General features: G+C 47.0%; 1 protein-coding gene across 4 annotated transcripts; it reads left to right on the top strand.

The window, feature by feature from the left end:
• Positions 1–13: 13 nt before the first annotated feature.
• LOC129596211 (E3 ubiquitin-protein ligase HUWE1-like) lies at positions 14–18513 on the top strand. 4 transcript variants are annotated; one of them, XM_055493434.1, is made up of 37 exons: positions 14–146; positions 1145–1309; positions 1376–1480; positions 1542–1661; positions 1742–1902; positions 1960–2038; positions 2102–2281; positions 2343–2414; positions 2494–2697; positions 2880–3197; positions 3272–3373; positions 3441–3693; positions 3765–3952; positions 4132–4401; positions 4510–4785; positions 4847–5272; positions 5356–7173; positions 7237–8055; positions 8125–8811; positions 8873–9109; positions 9371–9754; positions 10120–10464; positions 10542–11201; positions 11264–11558; positions 11623–11967; positions 12175–12417; positions 12649–12926; positions 12990–13266; positions 13333–14715; positions 14796–15180; positions 15241–15428; positions 15546–16332; positions 16420–16776; positions 16851–17110; positions 17454–17599; positions 17664–17854; positions 17968–18513. In XM_055493434.1, the coding sequence occupies exons 2-37, from the start codon at positions 1265–1267 to the stop codon at positions 18068–18070; spliced, it is 12987 nt and encodes a 4328-aa protein (XP_055349409.1). In that variant the 5' UTR covers positions 14–146; positions 1145–1264; the 3' UTR covers positions 18071–18513. The 4 variants fall into 4 exon arrangements, with proteins under 4 accessions (XP_055349409.1, XP_055349412.1, XP_055349411.1 ...); XM_055493437.1 differs by having other exon boundaries at positions 11264–11498; XM_055493436.1 differs by lacking the exon at positions 14–146 and adding an exon at positions 544–638.
• Positions 18514–18707: the final 194 nt, after the last annotated feature.

Raw genomic sequence — 18707 nt, forward strand, 5'->3', positions numbered from 1 at the left:
TCGCACAAAATAAACAACACCTGCATCCAGCAATCAGCATGTCAAACGAGTAGTCAAGTCCGGTTGGTTTTTTTGAATTAAAATATATTTTTGTTTTTATTTTTAAAGAGCTGTTGAAGAATACCCAGGTTTCTACTTTACTCGCGGTAAGTAGCGCTGTATCATTGTACGTACTTGGAAATTTTGTGTTGCATTAACGCATCTTATGAGGTTGCGATTTTCTGAATCTTAAATAGTCGGAACTCGCGCTCACTCACTAAGTACATTTGCGCCTTCAGTGCAATATGAGGACGTTTCGAGGCTTCGTTTCATGGTTTTGAAATATTCTAAAGTTTTAACTGTCTACTGATAATAATCTTCCAAGGAATTTTGTACATGTGAAGAAAACTTCGAAAGCGAGCTATGTTTTCGGTGAACGTGGTGGTTCTGTGTGTTTTGTGGTCGGGCAAGTCTCAGATTAGAGCGGCATAGGCGAGTTCCTTGTGCGAATGTTCATTTATGGTGCTGCTACTAACTCATCAGCAGTTGCGCTCAGTTGTGCTGGTACGGAGTGCGTGCATTGACCCGTTTCAATCGTGTTTCCAGATGCGGGTGCAGAGAAACAACATTGTTTTTGCATTTTGTTTCAGAACAGAAAAGTGAGAAAACTATGCTAACATTTAAAGCACTTTTTAAGCAGCTTTTTCTTTTGAAAATCCTTTCAGCGATCTTATGATCGAGTATTAAATTGATTGCGAGTTCTCTCTGGTTGTATTAAGCGGAACATTAGTCGACTTAAGTTATTAGTTACAGCACTGTTTTTAGGATCTCGCAGTCAGAAGTAAGCTTCCACATAAACAGCGTTCAGTCTGTAGCAGACTTATTAACGTTTTTCTTTTCGATCCGAAAATTGCGCATAGCGAAAATTTTGAATTGAGTTTATCATAAAATTTTGGGAGAGTTGGTCTTCTTATCTTCTAAATACGAAATCTACGTAATCCACTAAATCCAGTAATCTGTTTAATCTCATCGGCAGATTACGAAATGCTTCATTCAATTTGCGTGGTAACTCATCAGGTTTGCACCAATTTAGAACTTTCCCCGCTTTAGTTTAACCGGGAACTTACTCAGTTTTGCCCGTCCGTAATTCAAGGTTTGTGTTTAGGATTCTGAATGAAATGTAGCCCCCTGCGCGGTCGAAGTTGTTTTACATTCGGCTTACGATCCGATTCTTCGGCTCCCGACCGGAAAGGACTATTTTGCATCAGCAGAAACGTTGTCCACCATGAAGATCGATCGCAGTAAAATCAAAAAGGTCCCTGCTGACCCGGTATGATATTATTTGGGAAATCTGTGGCTGGTATGTTCTGTGGCTGTATTGGAAAATATGTTGCAGCCACCGGATACGAAAGCCGTCATTCAGTCGTTAATGACTGTGGCCAACGATGACACGGCATTTCTGAAAGCGCTTCAAGATTGCAAGTCCTGGACCGTCAGCAAGGTGCCACTTTCTTCGGTTTTTACTGGTAGAAATTATTAGTACATGTTCCATTTGGCTGCAGTGTGAAATCTATCATTGGGTGGATGTCCTGAACAAATTCGATGAGATTTTGGCGGACGCGACAACCACTGCCGATTGGATGTTGAGCTGTGATATTCCGGATTCCCAGGACTCGAAATTGGTAAATACATCCGTTTTGTTGTCCATTTTAGAAGGTGGTATCAAGTTTATAATTTCTCAGGAAGTCTATCTTTGTTGCAGAAAGGAGCATTGGTTAAAGAGGTTCTAAGATTCACTTCTATGCTCATCGAGCACAGCTTCTCGAGACAGCTGTACAACTCCATGGATCGGCTGATCACTTTACTGGGCTCGAGTGATATGTACATCGTGGAAAACGTTCTTACCCTTTTGTACACTTTTAGGTGAGGTTTTAGATTAGCATCGAAGAAATTTTTTCTAATGTGGTCGTTTATATTTAGTAAACGCACCAGTTTTCTGACACGAATGCGCGATGATCAAAACAAAGAGCTCTTCTTGCGTCTACAACTACTTGCCGAGGTAATTATTGCATTTTCTAAGCTGACTTTATTGTTGTTGTATTTTATATTTGTTTTTGTATAGACTTGGGGTGGCAAGGTAAATGGTTTCGGATTATCCAAGTGCTGCGAAGATGTCCCTTTGGATCAGTATCCATCCACCGCTACGACAGTGCATTTTGAATTCTTTTCTGAGCCGGAATCCGAGGATGACAGCGCAAAGCGGTCTACCACAAATGTGATCCACATCGAAAATGTTGACAGAGTATGATAACGAGCTGGTAATAGGTGAATCGATTCAGTTTGATGAGGTTGTTTGATTTTAGTTGAAACCAAAAACGGTGCCAGAAATTATGACGGATCTCGTGCGGGAATATCGTATTCCGGAAGCTAAGCAGGTGTGCAGCAAGATATGGACGTCATGGGTTATTATTAGTTCAGCGAGGACCGTGCTGTAAATGTATGACTGCATTGTAGATCCCGTTGTATTTCCACCTCCGTCTAGCATATTGCTTTGGAAATTACAAGCAGCGCTTGCATTGCGTCCAATCGCGATTGCTAGCGTTATCCATCTTGGCCTACACGTGCCGCATTCCGGAAAACGTGTCTTCATACATTTACGGAGGACTTGTGGAAGAGCTGGTTGATGTGCTCCAGCTGAAACATAAGCCAGAATTGATGGTAAACCTTCTGTTGTGAATTTCTTTGTTATTCAAAAAATTGTTTAGTGGATTTGACACGCACAGACGCAGTGCACTGCACATCGTTCTTGTGAATATGATGACTTTAATTTGACCCACTTAATTTTTGTCGGTATATCGCAAATGGATCTTTAAAATGTTGTTATTGATTTGCTTATGCAGGATTTGAAAACAATCGTAATGCGAACGCTGACCGCTATTGTCCACCACGACCGCGGCTCACGTTGTAACGATATCATTGATGCCATGTCAGCCTCCTCCTACCACGGATTTCTGCCGGTTCTTGTGCGTTCATGCATCCAGGCGCTAACGGAAGGGAAGCGCGATCAGTTCCCGATCAATTACGCTACAGCTGTATTTTCTTTCCTGTACCACTTGGCCAGCTATGAATCGGGAGGCGATTCATTGGTGGCGTGCGGTATGATGGAATCTATGTTGAAGGTGGTGAATTGGTATGATACAACCGAAGAGAACATCACGGTAAGTTTTTGTGTTTTTGTTGGAAGATGAGTTACAGGAATGTGACCGACAAAGACCTCTTACTCTGTGTTTAGTTTGTGACACGGGCTGTGCGTGTCATTGATTTGATTACCAACATGGATATGCAGTCTTTCCACAATCATAACGGATTGTCCTTGTTCACGAAACGCTTGGAAGTAAGGAATTGTTTATAGATTTTCATGCTTGAATTATAAACATTTATCGACTGTTTGCTGTGAATAGCATGAAGTGGAGATTTGCGCAAAAGAGCAGCCAGATCTGATTCAGGCGCCATCACTGCAGCGGTCCGAATCAGTGACATCGGATAGTGGAGCTGGTCCGTCGAAACAGGAGAAGACTGAACCTTCACCGTCGGCCTCCAAGTCTGGAACTGGAGAGCAATGCTTTCCGCAGCGCGTGGCTTTGCTGAAATCCGTTTTGAACTTCTTGAAGAAAATCATTCCAGACCCCACTTTCACGGATTCCGTTCGCCACCGTAAGTTTACTCTTTTATGAAGGTGTTGATGATTTTAACTTTTTTTACCATATCTTGTGGTTGTATTATAGTGATGGACGGAAGTTTGCCTAACTCGCTTAAACATATTATCAGCAATGCGGAATATTACGGATCTTCGTTGTTTCTGCTGGCCATTGATATTGTCACAGTGTACGTGTTCCATGAGCCGGCCATGCTCTCTGCCTTGCAAGATCGCGGTTTAACGGATGTCATTCTACAAGCGGTCCTTCTGAAAGATGTAAGAACATTTGTGTAGTTTTTTATTAATGTTGCGTCGCGGTATCTACGACTTCTACAGTATGTATTTGTTGTTCGTAAACGACGCTAGAAAGACACACAAATCATCGTTAAGAATTAACCATTTCATGGTTTCTTCTTTGGTATTCAATGTGGACATCGGAATTTTTTTCCTTATAGTTGCCTCCTACAAAAGAAGTGTTATCAGCAATTCCGAACATCTGCAGCGCGTTATGTTTGAATTCGCGAGGACTGCAAGCTTTTGTGGCTTTGAAGCCGTTCGAAAAATTGTTCAAAGTCCTCTTAATGCCAGACTATCTACCGGCCATGCGGCGTCGGCGTACTGGCGAGAGCTATGGAGATACTGCGACCGGTTTGGGCAGTGCTGTGGATGAGTTGATGCGGCATCAACCGTCTCTGCGGGCGCAGGCCATGCAAGATATTGTTAAGGTAATATCTTTGCGAATTTTGTAACCATATCAAATTTTTTTTCCAATTGTAAAATTTACAATTACTGTGCTTGTTACTCCGTTAACTTAGCAGGATGTTTTGTTTCAGCTGTTGAACGATTTGTGCGCCATCGGGAGAGACCCGAATTTTATTGCGGTTGGCAACGGTACTTTAATCCAATCGATCAATCGCGTCCAACGGGCCGATCAAAGCATTCCGGGAGATTCAGACTCTGAAGACGAAGACTTCGAAGATTCGCAGCAGGGAACAGCTGGGACTTTTCACACAGTACCGTCTGGACTCCAAATGGATACCGTCGCTACCCAGGAATCTGACATGAAAGAGAAAACTCCCGTACCGCTACTGGACTACATAGTGCACGTGGTATGTATTGGCACTCTGTATCTCATTTCTTAAGCAGAATCTTATTTCTTGAATTTTGTAGACCAAATTTGTGGAAGCCGTTTTGACCAGCAACTCCACCGATGATCATTGTCGGGAATTCATTCGGCAGGATGGATTGAAACCCTTGATGGAAATCTTCCGCTTGCCGAATTTGCCTTTGGATTTCCCATACTCCAACGCATGTCATGCAGCGTATACTCTGGTAAAATCGGTGGTAGCTTATTGTCGCGATCATTTGGTTTTGGAGGAGGCGTTTACCCACATGGAGCTCGTGCTGAAAGAAATCAAGGCCTGCACGAAACCGGTGCCTGAGCCCGGAGGATCGGCGATGCTGAATGAGTGGGCACGTACGGCTCCGAATATCGATGATGCGCTGAAAGATCCACAACGCACACCGTTACTTCATCGGCTCTGTTACATGCACAGCTATGTCAGCATGATGGCGCACATCTGTAAACTGAATCAGGTGCAATAATTTAGTTTACCTGCGTTGATCGAGTACCAAGTTGGTCACCGATTGTTTGCGCTTAACCAAATTTTTATTAATAGTCGGATATCCGGATAATATGTACAAACTCCTGGGCAACAGAGAAGGGATTGAAGCTTCTCCAGGAGATCGCGGATTTGTACAGTTTCCTGATTTGGGAGAATACGATCTTGATTGCGTTATGCAGCGACGAGGGGCTGCTGCCTCAGGAGAGCGACATTAGTCGGACTGATTTGAAGCTGATTTTGGCCAACCGAAAAGGCGCAGTAGAAGAAGAAAAGCCAAGCGACGAAAATTCCAGCGGCGGCACACCAATGGATGTTGATGAACAACCGAGCACTTCCGTATCCGTTCCGCCTGCGCCAGTTGCTGTTTCACGAAAGACCTCCACCAATGGTACTCGACCGCAAATCCATATTGTTAAGCTGTTAAAGCCTTTGATTACCGTGGCGACGAAGTTGTGCCGTGTCACTGGCGAATTACTGAGTTTAATGGTAAAGTTTTGCGTCAATCCGGCACGACAGCGCCGACAGGCCATTGGATCGCGAAACGGTGAAGTCCCAAGCAGCAGTGCTCGACAAGTGGCTACAACGATTGCTGGCTTAATGACCCAAGTGCTCAATAAGAAAGGCCCGTTAAGTAACCCGCCAGCGCGCTTCCGGTTAAATTATCTGATCTGTGTTCTTACCTTCATACAACCGTTGATTTTCGATGAGAAACGGTTTGCCTTCCATTATATGCTTCAGAAGTTTATTGCGGTGGGGACAGTCGATGCGTTCTTTGGAATTTTTGAAAATGTGATGAAAGGACCAAGTGTGGAGTCCGATATTAACCGCTCAGTGACGGAGAAAACTATGATCAATCAGTTTATTGTGGATTTTGTGGTTGCCTGGTTGTCCTTGTTAGAGAAATTGATTAATCCGAAAGCCGTTATGGAAACACCCAATGTTCTGCCTCCGTCGAGGATTGCGATATCCGGTTATGCTCCATTCGATCCAGCGCAGTATTACATCAAAATGCTGCACCATACACTGCAAGTGGTGGATCGGCTGTTGTCGGTGCAGACACTGAAGAGCTTTGGAGAAAGTACGGGAGATCTATTGCTGACCATCTTGAGCCACATTATGAAAATTGAAGCTATCATCAAGGAGAAGGCGCCGGAAGTTAGCGCTGCGGCCGCCCCCGAAGCTGGTCCACCCGGTCCGAACGCCGCTGCTCCTGCACCTGAGGCTCCTCCTGCTCCACCTGGGCCAACTCAGCAGCAGCAAGCTTTAATGGACATGGGCTTTCAGAGAGAAGCTGCTGTCGAAGCTCTGGAGCATACCAACAATAATGTCGAACAAGCTGCGGATTACCTTTTGAATTACCAGAATGAGCGAGTGCTGCGCACTGCCGGTATGCGCTTGATGGACGTGGACTTCGACAACGCGGAGGACGAAATTATGCTGCAGGCTATTGCCATGTCAATTGGGGACCGGGATACCGGCGCGCCAAGTGCCGATGGTGCGTCCTCATCGAGTGCATTGGCCCCGCAAGTTCCTCCCACGGCGCCGACACCGCAGCAAATTGAGGCTCTCATCGACAAAGCGCTGCCGCTATGTGTGGATTTGGTTGATTATGCTCCTGAATGTGTTTTCAAGGTTGCCGACCTTATCTCCGTGATCAGCAAGCGGAACGGCAATGAATGGCGACTCCGGCTAATCCGGAAGCTGGGAGCGGATGCTGTAATGTTTGCAACAACAGTTGTGAACAACGCAGATGCAATGTACACGGGAACAGTGACCCCACCGGCGGATGTGTCATTTGCGAAGCTGATGAGAAGTTCTGCTGAATCGCAGAAGCTAACGGCAAGGCTGCACTTGCTGTGTATATTGCTTCAGGTAAGTTTGCTTTGCAGTTTGGAATTGACAACATATATTTTTGTAATTGATTTTATTTTTTAGGACAACCAAGAAGATTGTGGGAAGATTTTGGATGGCGATAGTTTGATCCCGTTGCTAATCAATCTCATCAGTGCAGCCAGGCGCATTTACGGCATGGTAGCGCGCGGTATGGAATTGGTTCCGAAGTGGTTGGCCTTCGCGTTTCTGATACTGGACTCATACGAAAAAATGTGCGCCATGGTGAAACGCAAGGAGATTCTACAGAAGTATTACACTCCCACATGGAAATGGTTGGATGTGCGGCTAGGAAAGTGGACCGCTTACAGTGAGCAGAATAACAAGGAAATCAACGATGCCTACGAGAGGGGCATGCCAACATGTAAGCTCACTGGCCAAGGAGCCGGACCCGTACGGCAGTACATTGTGCGCTTCAAGGATATGGTACAAGTGACGGATTCCAGCGGCAGTCGACGACCAATTATGAGAGAGCTAAAAAAGCGCGAAGCGAAACCGGTGGAAAAACCAACCGAAAGTTCGGACGATGGAAGTGCGATGCAGACCGACCAAGACCAGGCTGAGGAAAAACCTTTTGCCTTGATGAGTGGTCTGAATAAAGAGCAAAAGTTTCTCCTTATCAATGACATCGTCAGTTTGGTACATCAAAAGCTGGATCCTGACACCCTGCAGGCCGCAATGCGGGTGCTGCTGCGGTTTACTAGAGATTACGATTCGGCTCGCCATTTTGCCGAATTAAAAGGGCCACAAATCCTTTTGGGTTTGGATCGACGATCATTCTTCGAAAGTTTCAGCTCATTTTTAACCCATCTTATACGCCACATTATTGAAAATGGTCCCATCCTTGAGCATTCCATGGAAAAGGTACTTACTGGTCTTGTTTGTGCACGTTAAATGCGAGTCTGTTTAATAGTGATGTCTGTTTCTTTGTAGTTTTGTTCATGGTTGACCTACGGTGTGGTTTCACAAACAGCCGGTACGAATTACGGCTCCCATGCTGTACGGGAAGGCAATTATATCATGCGAATTTGCTGGCCTGGAGCGGCCCGAAATCCCGAACTGTTCGTCGAATGTGCTAAACGCACGATACAGTTCAATACTCCTGCCCCGACTCAGGCAGCCGCTGTTCGCACTGATGATCCGAATTCGCGAACGGATTTGATCAAGCCAAGCCCACCGAAGTTCCGTAACAAAGCCGTCAGCAGCGATCAGTCCGCGGATTATAAGACCGCGCTCAAATTGGTCATGGCTGAATTGTTGAACTTGCTGGTGGTCCCCTGGGAACCCGAAGGGAAGCCTGAATTGAAGAAAGACGGGAAAGAAGGCGCTGGAGCAGTGAGTGAACGGATCTCGCTGTTGAAATCATCGGTACATCAGCTTCAGCAGATGTTGCAGACCACACAGAGCGGAGATGCGGCTGCGACTTCGTCAAGTGTGAATGGTTCGAGTTTGGATGCGGAGCACAACATCTGGAAAGCGTCTGAGAAAGCCAAGAAGCCGGTGATGAACAAGTCCGTTACCTTGCGGGTCATTGCTGAGTTGATCAAGTCGTACAGTCTGGTGGCGGAGTTCGTTTTGGGTCATACGTTTTCCGTAGACCAAGGCGGATTGATTAAAGAGGTGAATAATTTTTACTGCAATACATAGATTGTTATTTTGTTTAAAACTGATTCTTTGTTAGGAAAACGTGGGTGCCTTAGCATTTATTCTGGACAATTTCGTCCACATGGCACAGAAAGCCGGTGACGAGTATTGCCCTCATTCCACACGGGTTCTGATGGCGGCCCTGGCGTCGGCATGCGAGAACCCTCGAGCCCAGATGCAGGCTGTGGAAGAAGTGAAGCAGGCATTGTATCGTGCGACGCTGTTACCAGAAACACAAGAAAAACATGAACGAATTGGTGCCTTAGCGAACATCGTAAGTAGGGAAAGCATCGACATGAACATTAACTTTACTGCGGCACTTCATGTCCCCCGCTTTCATTTTTTTAATGATTGAGGGACCTTTTATTTGGTGCGAAATCATGATTTGGATTCAGCTCATGGACTTTCTGTGCGAGAATTTCCGTGCAATGAGTTCATACAGCTTTTCTTTGAACTTTAAAATTTCTGTGTGTGTATTCAGTTTATGGCTTACAGGTTTTGGAGGGCAGTTTTACAACAAGCTTTTCTTTCGCAGATTCATACGATGGTTGACGCTTGTCCGACACGGGTAGCGGATCCTAACGATGGACGTAAAGTACAATATGTTGTCAACCAAATGGCACGATTCATGGCAAAGCGAAACTTAATCAACGACTTGGCAAAGATTCCGCACTGCCTGGATCTTCGTAGCCCACATTTGGCTGTAACTGTCAACGCTATTTTACGCCCACTGGAGATCTTGACGCGATTAGCATCACAACAGGATAAACCGAAGTCAAGAACGCGACATTCCAGCGTAGCGGTTACCAATACCCTGTCCACCGCCGGAAACGCAGAGGCTGCCGATTTGACGAGAGTTTCAGCTGTCGATGAGTCTCAACGGACGGAAAACGACGTGGCACCAATTTCCGATGAGGCTGTAAGTGCGGCCCTGTATACAGTAACTGCGGCACCTCATGTCCCCCGCTTTCGTTTGCTTGATGATTGAGGGACCTTGTACTTGGTGCGAGAATAAATATTTTCGAATTCAGCTCATGGACTTTCTGCGCGAGAATTTCCGTGCAATGAATTCATACACCGAAGCCTTGCTGAAAGCGGTTGTTTTTCCGCTGTTGTGCTCGAATTATTTCAGTATTTCAGTATTATATTGCACAGTTTCCGAATATTGAAGGTTTCGTTAGAAAGAAGAATATTGAAGATTTCGTTGTGCTTATCGTTCGTATAGAAATTCTTGCCTTAGCTCCTCTGTATCCGCGAGGTCAGTCAAGTTATACTCCTTTGCAGTTGAACATGTCCGAAGCAGCAGAAATGGGTGATATTTTCTTACGGGCGCCAGCTATGGAAATCGATATGGATAATCCACGCGGGGGATCAGATGATGAGGACGGTGACCGTCCACCACCGCGCCACAGTCATCGTATCAATGAACTGGAAGTGTCGATGGATGACGACGATTCGGAAACCGAAGAAAACGACATCAATCAACGACGATCTCCTGGCCGTATTACCGACGAAGAACAGGATGAAGCGGATGAAGACGAGGAGATGCATGATGAAGACGACGACGAAGATGACGAAGAAGAGGATGAGGAAGATGATGAGGATGACGATGATGAGCTGGTTGAGCCGGTATGTGGACGGTTCCTCTAGACTGGTTTCTTTTGGACATAGAAGACTCCGTTTCCTATCTGTTAACTTTTGTACAGGGTGTGCCCGTGGACAACAATGGTGCCGGCGGCATGGCTAACCTGTACCATGCTGCTTTTGGTGCGGTCGAATGGGATGAAGAACAAAATCCCGATGACGACATGCTGCTGCACCTGGAAGATCTTTTTCCCGGGGCGGCCGTCCATGCTCACGCTCATCATGGAATCTTGGATCAACCACTGGTGTTCGAAGTGAATACGGTTGGCCCTGGGGGACTTGCGCAAGAAATACAGGGTGGAGATATGGGTGGCCGGCAGTTGCCGCCCCCGCTCTCCATCTCCTCCAGTCATCCGTTGCTATCACGACCGCCAGCTGGTGCGGAAGTGGCTCAGGGAGCGGCTGCGGGAGCACTGCCTCGGATTGGTTTGGGAGCCGGTGTCTCGGAGGCGTCATTAGGCAGCCGTGGACTGCGGACCCTCCGTGTGCGAACCAATTTGGGACGCGGCGGACTCGGTGCCGGAACGCGAGCGATCAATCCTGGACCGGCAATTCTGCAGCGGCTCCTGGGCCCGACATTCCGTATCGAAAACGACATGATTGTTTCGGCGGAGGGCGGCTTTGGAGCAGCCAGAGCGATGCGAGATCCGCGGGCCCTGTTCTGGGACGAGCCAGAGTACAGCAGCGTTCGTCCTACCGAACAGGAAGATCTTGTCCTCATGGTATGTTTGAGTTAGCATTTGAAGGCTTTTGTAGTTCGGTATTTTATTTGATTTTCTGTTAGGATGATCCGATCTTTTTGGGCAACACGGGACTGGTAGCCACGCTGCCATCCTTGGTTCGCCGTTGGAGCGAAGAGGCCCGGGTGTTGGATGGTGATAATGTGATTGAAAGTGCTGACATGGTGAAACCGTTTATCTTTCCTGATCTCGAAGTTAAACGTGATGAGATTATGAAAAATATGAAGAAGCCGGAAACGACTGATACTGCCACCTCGCCGATTTCCGCATCACGGGCTGGTATGTCTGTGTTGCATCCCTCTTCTGTTTTTCACCGAAGATCTCAGGATTCGGTTACGAGTACGAATCTGTTTCCATTGTGTTTACTGAAAATACAAAATGTGACACTGATGAATATTTATAGATGCCAGTGTGGAAACCCAAGCCACAGCAGGCTCTTCTACTGCTCACGAAGATGCGCTGAATTTTGTGATTAATGCTCAGGCGGTGCGAGATGAACTCTTGGATGACATTGCACGGATGCAGGAGCATGTGGAACTGCAGGCTGAGGCGGTGGCAGCCCTGAGTCAAGCGGTTGTAGCACAGGCGATGAATGAATCGGATTCTGAAAATTCTGAGGATTATTCTAGTCATTTATCGGAAGACACTGATGGGGAACTGCAGGACGCGGCTATGGCGTTGACAGACATGAGTACGGAGCAGACTACTCCGGCTCCATCAGTTCCGGCACACGATTTGCTTCTGAATGGTAATTCGATAAAAAAGTAAATTCTTTCATAGTGGTAATGGGAAAATTTCTTTAGGGATTGTGTACAAACTTTGTAAAGTCGTTGCAGACATATTTCAGTCTAGTGCTAGAGTTCGTAGAAGATTGTGATTTTTGGGAAATGGCTCAGTTTTCGTCGTCTGGTCACTACCATCTGGTGACATTTTAATTAAGTTGTGGTTTTTTCAGCGTCTGGAGCACCGAACCCGGTATCCCCAGCCGAAATGGCCGTTAATTCACCAGCGGCTGAAGCCGATGCTGGTCTGGGGCAAGTATTATCCGTGCCACCGACAGTGAGCAGTAATGTCCTCCCAACAGCACCGCCTGCTGCAAGTATGGACACTACGGGAGGACAGGACATCTCAGTTACGACGGCCGCGGAAGGCACTTCAACGGAAACTGCCAGTTCCAGTGACCAGGGCCCCTCCACCAGTACGTAGTGAACCGATAAGAACTCTCAAAGGCACCTAATCCAGCAAAGTTCTCGCGATGATTCCTTTGCTAATTTATGATGCCATAGTGAATGTTAGGAATATCCTCGGTTTTCGCAGATCTACCGTGTGTTAATCGGTGGAAAGCCTATCGACAAAACATTTTTTGTGAATGCATTACAGTAATTTAACGCGCTGAGGTTCCAGTTGTGACGTTGAGACATGTTTTTAGGTAACAATAATAACTATCCGGAAGGAATTGATCCGTCATTCTTAGAAGCATTACCCGAAAATATGCGCCAGGAAGTTATTGCGGATTATTTAAGGATGCAGCGCGTTCAGCAACAGAACATGCAAACCAGAGCAGCTGCTTCCAGTAATGCCGCACCTGTGCCAGCCGCAGTCCCTGATCCCAGTCAACCAGGGCCTTCATCGGGTGTACCCCAACCACAGCTGATCGAAATCAGTCCAGAGTTTCTGGCAGCATTGCCGCCGAATATTCAAGAAGAAGTACGTGTTCTTATTTTGATGAAACGTGAGCGTTGAAAGCATCTTGTCTTGCTTTCTGTGTAGGTATTAGCCCAGCAGCGCCTAGAGCAGGCTCGCCTTGCGGCGCAGAACGCTGCACCGGACGCCCCCTTTGATCCAGCCAACTTCCTGCAGAGTCTGGCGCCCAGTCTCCGTCGCCAGATCCTGGCGGATATTGATGATTCTATGCTGACCGTCCTGCCGGACACGGTGGCCCAGGAAGCCCGGACATTGCGCCGGGATATGGAACAGCGTCACATCTTCCATGGCGGCCTGGCGTTTGAAGGCGACGTGATTGCGTTCATGCGCGGTCGTTATCCAAGTGAGCTCAACCTTGATGCTGCTGATGATCATGTGCCAACGGGTCGACGTCACGTATTTCTTGCAGCTTTGCGATCACGCGGAGGATTAACCGGACGACCGTATACAACTAATTTCGCCACCCGCGGCGGCGGGACCATGGGACGTCGGCAGATTGGACGGCTGCGGATGCGGGCCGGGAATGCCGGTGGACCGGATCAGTGGTACGGGGCGGGACTGCGCTCGTCAGGATGGAGTCGGGCCACCACGGGAACGGGTACGGAGCTGTCACGGAATGCGGATTTAGAGTCCATGGGCAAGAACAACGCCAAGCCCATTCTGGACTTTGAAGCGCTGGCATGCTTACTGGTGCTGTACTTTCTCAATGCACCGGCGGTGAATGTTGGTCGGCTGCAGCGCATCTTCCGCAACATTTGTCATCATATTCCGACACGGGAGTGGGTCTTTGACGCCGTAATGTCAATGCTGAAGAAAGCGGATGACAGCAAAGCCCAGGAAGCGAAGAAAGTGTATTCCACCATCAAACCAAATTGGCTGAACATCAGTATCGACGCGGCGTTGGGCTGCCGGGCCAACGTCTTCCAGTTGATGCCGAAACAATTGAAAAAGCCGCAGACTGCGCAGACCCCTTTGATAACCATCCATCCGCAGGCGGCGCAGATCGTCTGCACGAATTTGTTGGATTGCCTGATGTTGATGGCCAAAAACTTTCCCGAACAGTTTGTTCCGTATGCGATCCGTCACGTAGCGCAACTGGGCATGCAGCCATCGTTGGAAAAATCCACACCGGATTCGCACGGTAGCAATCGAAATTCCAAATCGCCCAGCCGGGGATCAGCGCGCTCGCACGGTGTTGTAGCGAAGGGCGGGCAACAAGATTTCTGGGAAGTGTTGGTGAAACTGGACGCACAGGTCGGAAGTGGACTGCGCAAGAGTGGAAAAGTTTCAAGCAGGATGAGCAGTGCGGGGCCGACGAGTGTACTGGAGCTGGGACCAGATGAGCCGCTGCGTATGACGACGTTTGTTAACTCGGGCTTGGGACAGCTGATTACCATGCTGCTTTCGGAGACGTTCCACAAAATTCCCGATCTGTCCGATCGATTGCTGCGTTTGATTGCGTCCATTGCCAACAATGTCCATAAGCGCGATTTGGGTATTCCGGTGATGAATTCGGCCGTGTCAAAAACAGCTCGTGGTGCGATTCGGCCGGGTAAACTGAGCAAAAAGGACAGAGAGATGGTGGTGTGGAAAGCTGCCATAACGCGCTACTTCAGCCTTGGAAGTATGGATTTATCTGTGCAGCCTCCGGTGCCCATCGTCGAAACGGAAGGTGGGGATTACGCCGCTACGACGGCTGAAGTGGAAGGAATGCTGACCAAGTTCCTGGCTGGGCTGGATCCACAGGCCGATTTGTACGATCTGAAAGACCAAATCTCTACTGCTGCCAGTGGTATGTCGACTTGATTTTAATCGGTCTTCGCCTTGTTAAATTTGTTTGTAATAGTGCATGGGATCATATTTTGTTTGCAGAATTAAGCCAATTATCGTCACCCGGTGCCATTAAGTTTTCCTTGTCAGTGGAATTTGAGCAGTGCGAAGAGATCTGCAGTTTACTGCGAGAGCTGGTGAACGTTTTAATTGCTCGCCGCTGTTCTGAGGAAGGATTGGAGAACATAACCCATACCCTGATCGTTTTGGCCCAGCGTTTTGGCAGTTCAGTACGGCAGGCCATCGGACAGATGCTGTTGAATGGTATTCGCCAGTTGGCCGTGGATGTGTGCAAACAGATTGAGTCATTGATGAAAGAAGCGGCTACGTATAATGCCCAAAAATCTCGCGAGAAAACGGAGGAATCTGAAGAGAGCCCTGAAAGTGTTTCCTCTGATGGATCTGCCAAAGGAATCATCTCTGATCGGTAATCCGATAGGCATGTGGAAAAGAAATCCGAATTTGCCTCAATTTTTTTATGTTTTAGGTTCTCAACTGGGGAATCAGTGGTGCTTTATAAGTCCAAAGGAAAAGCACAAGCTGGTCCGGAAGTCCATCTCACTGCAATGTCGAATCTAACCGGGAAGTCATCTTGCCAGACTTTCATGTTGAAGCTGCTGAAAATGATGATCGACTTACGAGGAAATTCAAGAACTTTCTTGCGGTCGCGGGCAGGTATGTCTGTGTGAAAATGGCGGTTTTTTAGGAAATTAGAAATTGGCGTATTGCGTTATACGATAGTTGAAAAAAATTCATTGGATTGCGAGTGATTTGTGTGGTCTTTCGTTTTAGGTGATAAAGCTGAAGAGTGTCCAAACGGGACAGTGAACTCACTGGCCCGACGTCTTTTGGAAATATCATACCGACAGCGTCAGCGCAAGTCCTCGCCACAGCCTTCCACACCGATTTTCCGCGAACAGACCCCTACGCCCATGGATGTAGATGTGACCAATCATGAAGAACCGGGCGCCGTCCGCACAACGGAAAGTGTGGGAGTTCAGGCGTCTCCCAGTGCACTGCAGCCACAGGAGCCGGAAGTGGATCTACCGCCGATGAGTGAACTGTTGAGTGTGGATGATCTGTGGACCTATCTGTCGCTTTGCCTGTCCGAACTTGAAAAGACCGGCGATCAAAACGCGGTGCTGATTCTGCAGCCAACCGTTGAATCGTTCTTCTTGGTCCATGCTACGGAACGGAAGAATGCGGATACGCGGTTGGAACGGGCGCGCAGTGTCACCCAAGAACAGCACCATGCCGCCGAGGAAGCGGCCGCACCACCGTCACCCGGTGCCGCGGTGAGCGGGGAAGCGTCGACGGTGCTGGCGGAGCAAGGCATGGGACATCTGCCGCTCGATGTTCGCAAATTCCTGCATTTTGCGGAAACACACAAAGTGGTGCTGAACCAGATTCTGCGCCAGTCTACTGTGCCGCTGAGTGATGGACCGTTTGCCGTGTTGGTCGATCATACGCGGGTGCTGGATTTCGATGTAAAGCGCAAGTATTTCCGACATGAGCTGGATAAGGTCGACGCCGATGCTCATCGAATGCGCCGTGAAGACTTGGCATTACGAATTCGCAGGTAAATAATATTAAGTGTTCACTGTTCTACGCTAATGAATTCCTAGCTTCGTAGATAAGGTGGTAAATATATGGTTTCTTTTTGTAGATCTGTGGTGTTCGAAGACTCATTCCGTGATCTCCATCGCCGCTCACCAGAAGAATGGAAGGCCCGATTCTACATTATGTTCGAGGGTGAAGAAGGCCAGGATGCCGGTGGATTGTTGCGAGAATGGTATTCGATCATTTCTCGGGAGATCTTCAACCCCATGTACGCCCTGTTCCGCACATCACCGGGCGACCGTGTCACCTACATGATTAATTCCCACTCGGCCATCAATACCAACCACCTGCAGTATTTCAAGTTTGTCGGCCGACTGATTGCCAAAGCCATCTACGACAATAAGCTGTTGGACTGCTACTTTACGCGCTCCTTCTACAAACACATTCTCGGAAAACCTGTCAAGTAGGTGCCGCGCAGTCTGGGTGATGACGCATTGGTTAGCACGTTGATTTATGGTAATTGATTTTTCGTATTAGGTACACGGATATGGAGAGTGAAGACTACTCGTTCTACCAAGGCCTTGTGTATCTGCTCAACCATTCCGTGGAAGAGGTCGGCTCGGATCTGACCTTCAGCACTGAAGTGCAGGAATTCGGCGCGACGGAAGTGCGTGATCTGAAGCCCAATGGGCGGAATATCCCCGTAACGAATGAGACCAAACACGAGTATGTCCGGTTGGCCTGCCAGATGAAGATGACACAGTCTATCCGCAAACAACTCGATAGCTTCCTGGAAGGTGCGTTGGATATTTGTATAGCGATTTTTCCCTATGACTGCTGATTCATTATCGATATTATGCTTTGAGACTGTGCAAACCAATTGTAATCAAACTATTAAAACAGTATCGCACAATGGCTAATTTGTAACTGTTTGGGTAACATCATCACTGTGTTGAGCAGCATGTGTTAAAATTATTGTCCGAATTACTAAAAAGTGTGTGTACAGTGTACACTTTTCAGTAATTTGGATAATTATTTTCAGTTGTTACCTAAATCTCGTTTATTGATATCTTTAGGTTTTGTTTGTTTTTAAAGGGTTTAAATGTTTGCATTCGATTTAAGTTTGTGTTTTTTCTTTAGGCTTTTACGAAGTGATTCCCAAACGGTTGATTTCGATTTTCAACGAGCAAGAATTGGAGCTCCTGATCAGTGGATTGCCTAACATCGACATTGATGATCTGAAATCAAATACGGATTATCACAAGTACCAAGCAAGCTCTTTGCAGGTAGCGTTTCGGTATTCGTGCTATGAAAGGCTGCCACATGCTGACAGTTTGATTATTGTTATAGATTCAGTGGTTTTGGCGTGCATTGCGCTCCTTCGATCAAGCGGATCGCGCCAAGTTTTTACAGTTTGTCACCGGTACCAGCAAAGTGCCGCTGAACGGTTTTGCCGCTCTGGAAGGCATGAGTGGTGCGCAGAAATTCCAGATTCATCGTGATGATCGCAGTACGGATCGTTTGCCGTCGGCTCACACTTGGTAAGTTTTTTGCTAATTTATTTTGTTAATGCGGTAATCGTGCACTGTTGATTGACAAATTCTACTGACAGATGACTTGCGTATTAATAATTATGTTGTTTTTATTTTTTCAGCTTCAATCAGTTGGATTTACCGGCATACGAGACATATGATAAATTGCGTACAATGCTGTTAACGGCCATCCATGAATGTTCGGAAGGATTTGGATTCGCATAAGACAGGCGTACAGCGTGTGATACTCTTGAAAAGTGGACATTATTTGGAGCGGATCGGTGCTGGCTTTCGTTTGACGTTGATTTTCGGGACATGAGAAATGGTGTTTGGTTTCAGTTCGTGTTGGAAAGGCTTATGTGTTTGGTGTTGGATCTGGGGTGTGATCTCCTGTTTTTGAGAGAGCCTTTTTGCCGAACTGAATGTGCATGTCGGCTGTTTTTTTCTGCTTTTTGTGCAACGTACAAGATTGGATTCGGATGTTCACTTACTGTGGCACATTGGTCAGATTTATTTGTGTTAGAGAATAGCGAAGAATGCAGGAATATAGTTATTACGAAAATAACACTTATTTTGCCGAACTGTGTTCCTTTTTGCTATGAGGTTTTATATGGCGTTTTGTGGTAAATTCAAGAAATAAAAAACTAAATCGATAATAAGTGGAAAAAGCTTGGAGGAATACTGATGTACTCGTAGCAAATCGTTAATTACGGCGAAAACATTACGAAAAAAAGATTTATGGAGAAAATCTGGACACTAGCGAACACAAGAATTTTCAGCCACTAAAGTGCGTGTAAACAAACAGGATAGGATAAGGTAAACTGACAATTGATCTCATCTGATTGTGAACACTCGGCAAAAC

The sequence above is a fragment of the Paramacrobiotus metropolitanus genome, unplaced genomic scaffold (assembly GCF_019649055.1).
Source record: "Paramacrobiotus metropolitanus isolate TYO unplaced genomic scaffold, Prichtersi_v1.0 Parri_scaffold0000087, whole genome shotgun sequence".
NCBI lineage: Eukaryota > Metazoa > Tardigrada > Eutardigrada > Parachela > Macrobiotidae > Paramacrobiotus > Paramacrobiotus metropolitanus.

Excerpts from the sequence above, each read along its gene's own strand:
- LOC129596211 (XM_055493434.1), top strand. The coding sequence starts at position 1,265 with ATGAAGATCGATCGCAGTAAAATCAAAAAGGTCCCTGCTGACCCG. Across the intron at positions 7,174-7,236 it reads TGCTGTGTATATTGCTTCAG|GACAACCAAGAAGATTGTGG; the intron begins GTAAGTTTGCTT and ends TTTATTTTTTAG. Across the intron at positions 11,559-11,622 it reads ATCTCAGGATTCGGTTACGA|ATGCCAGTGTGGAAACCCAA; the intron begins GTACGAATCTGT and ends GAATATTTATAG.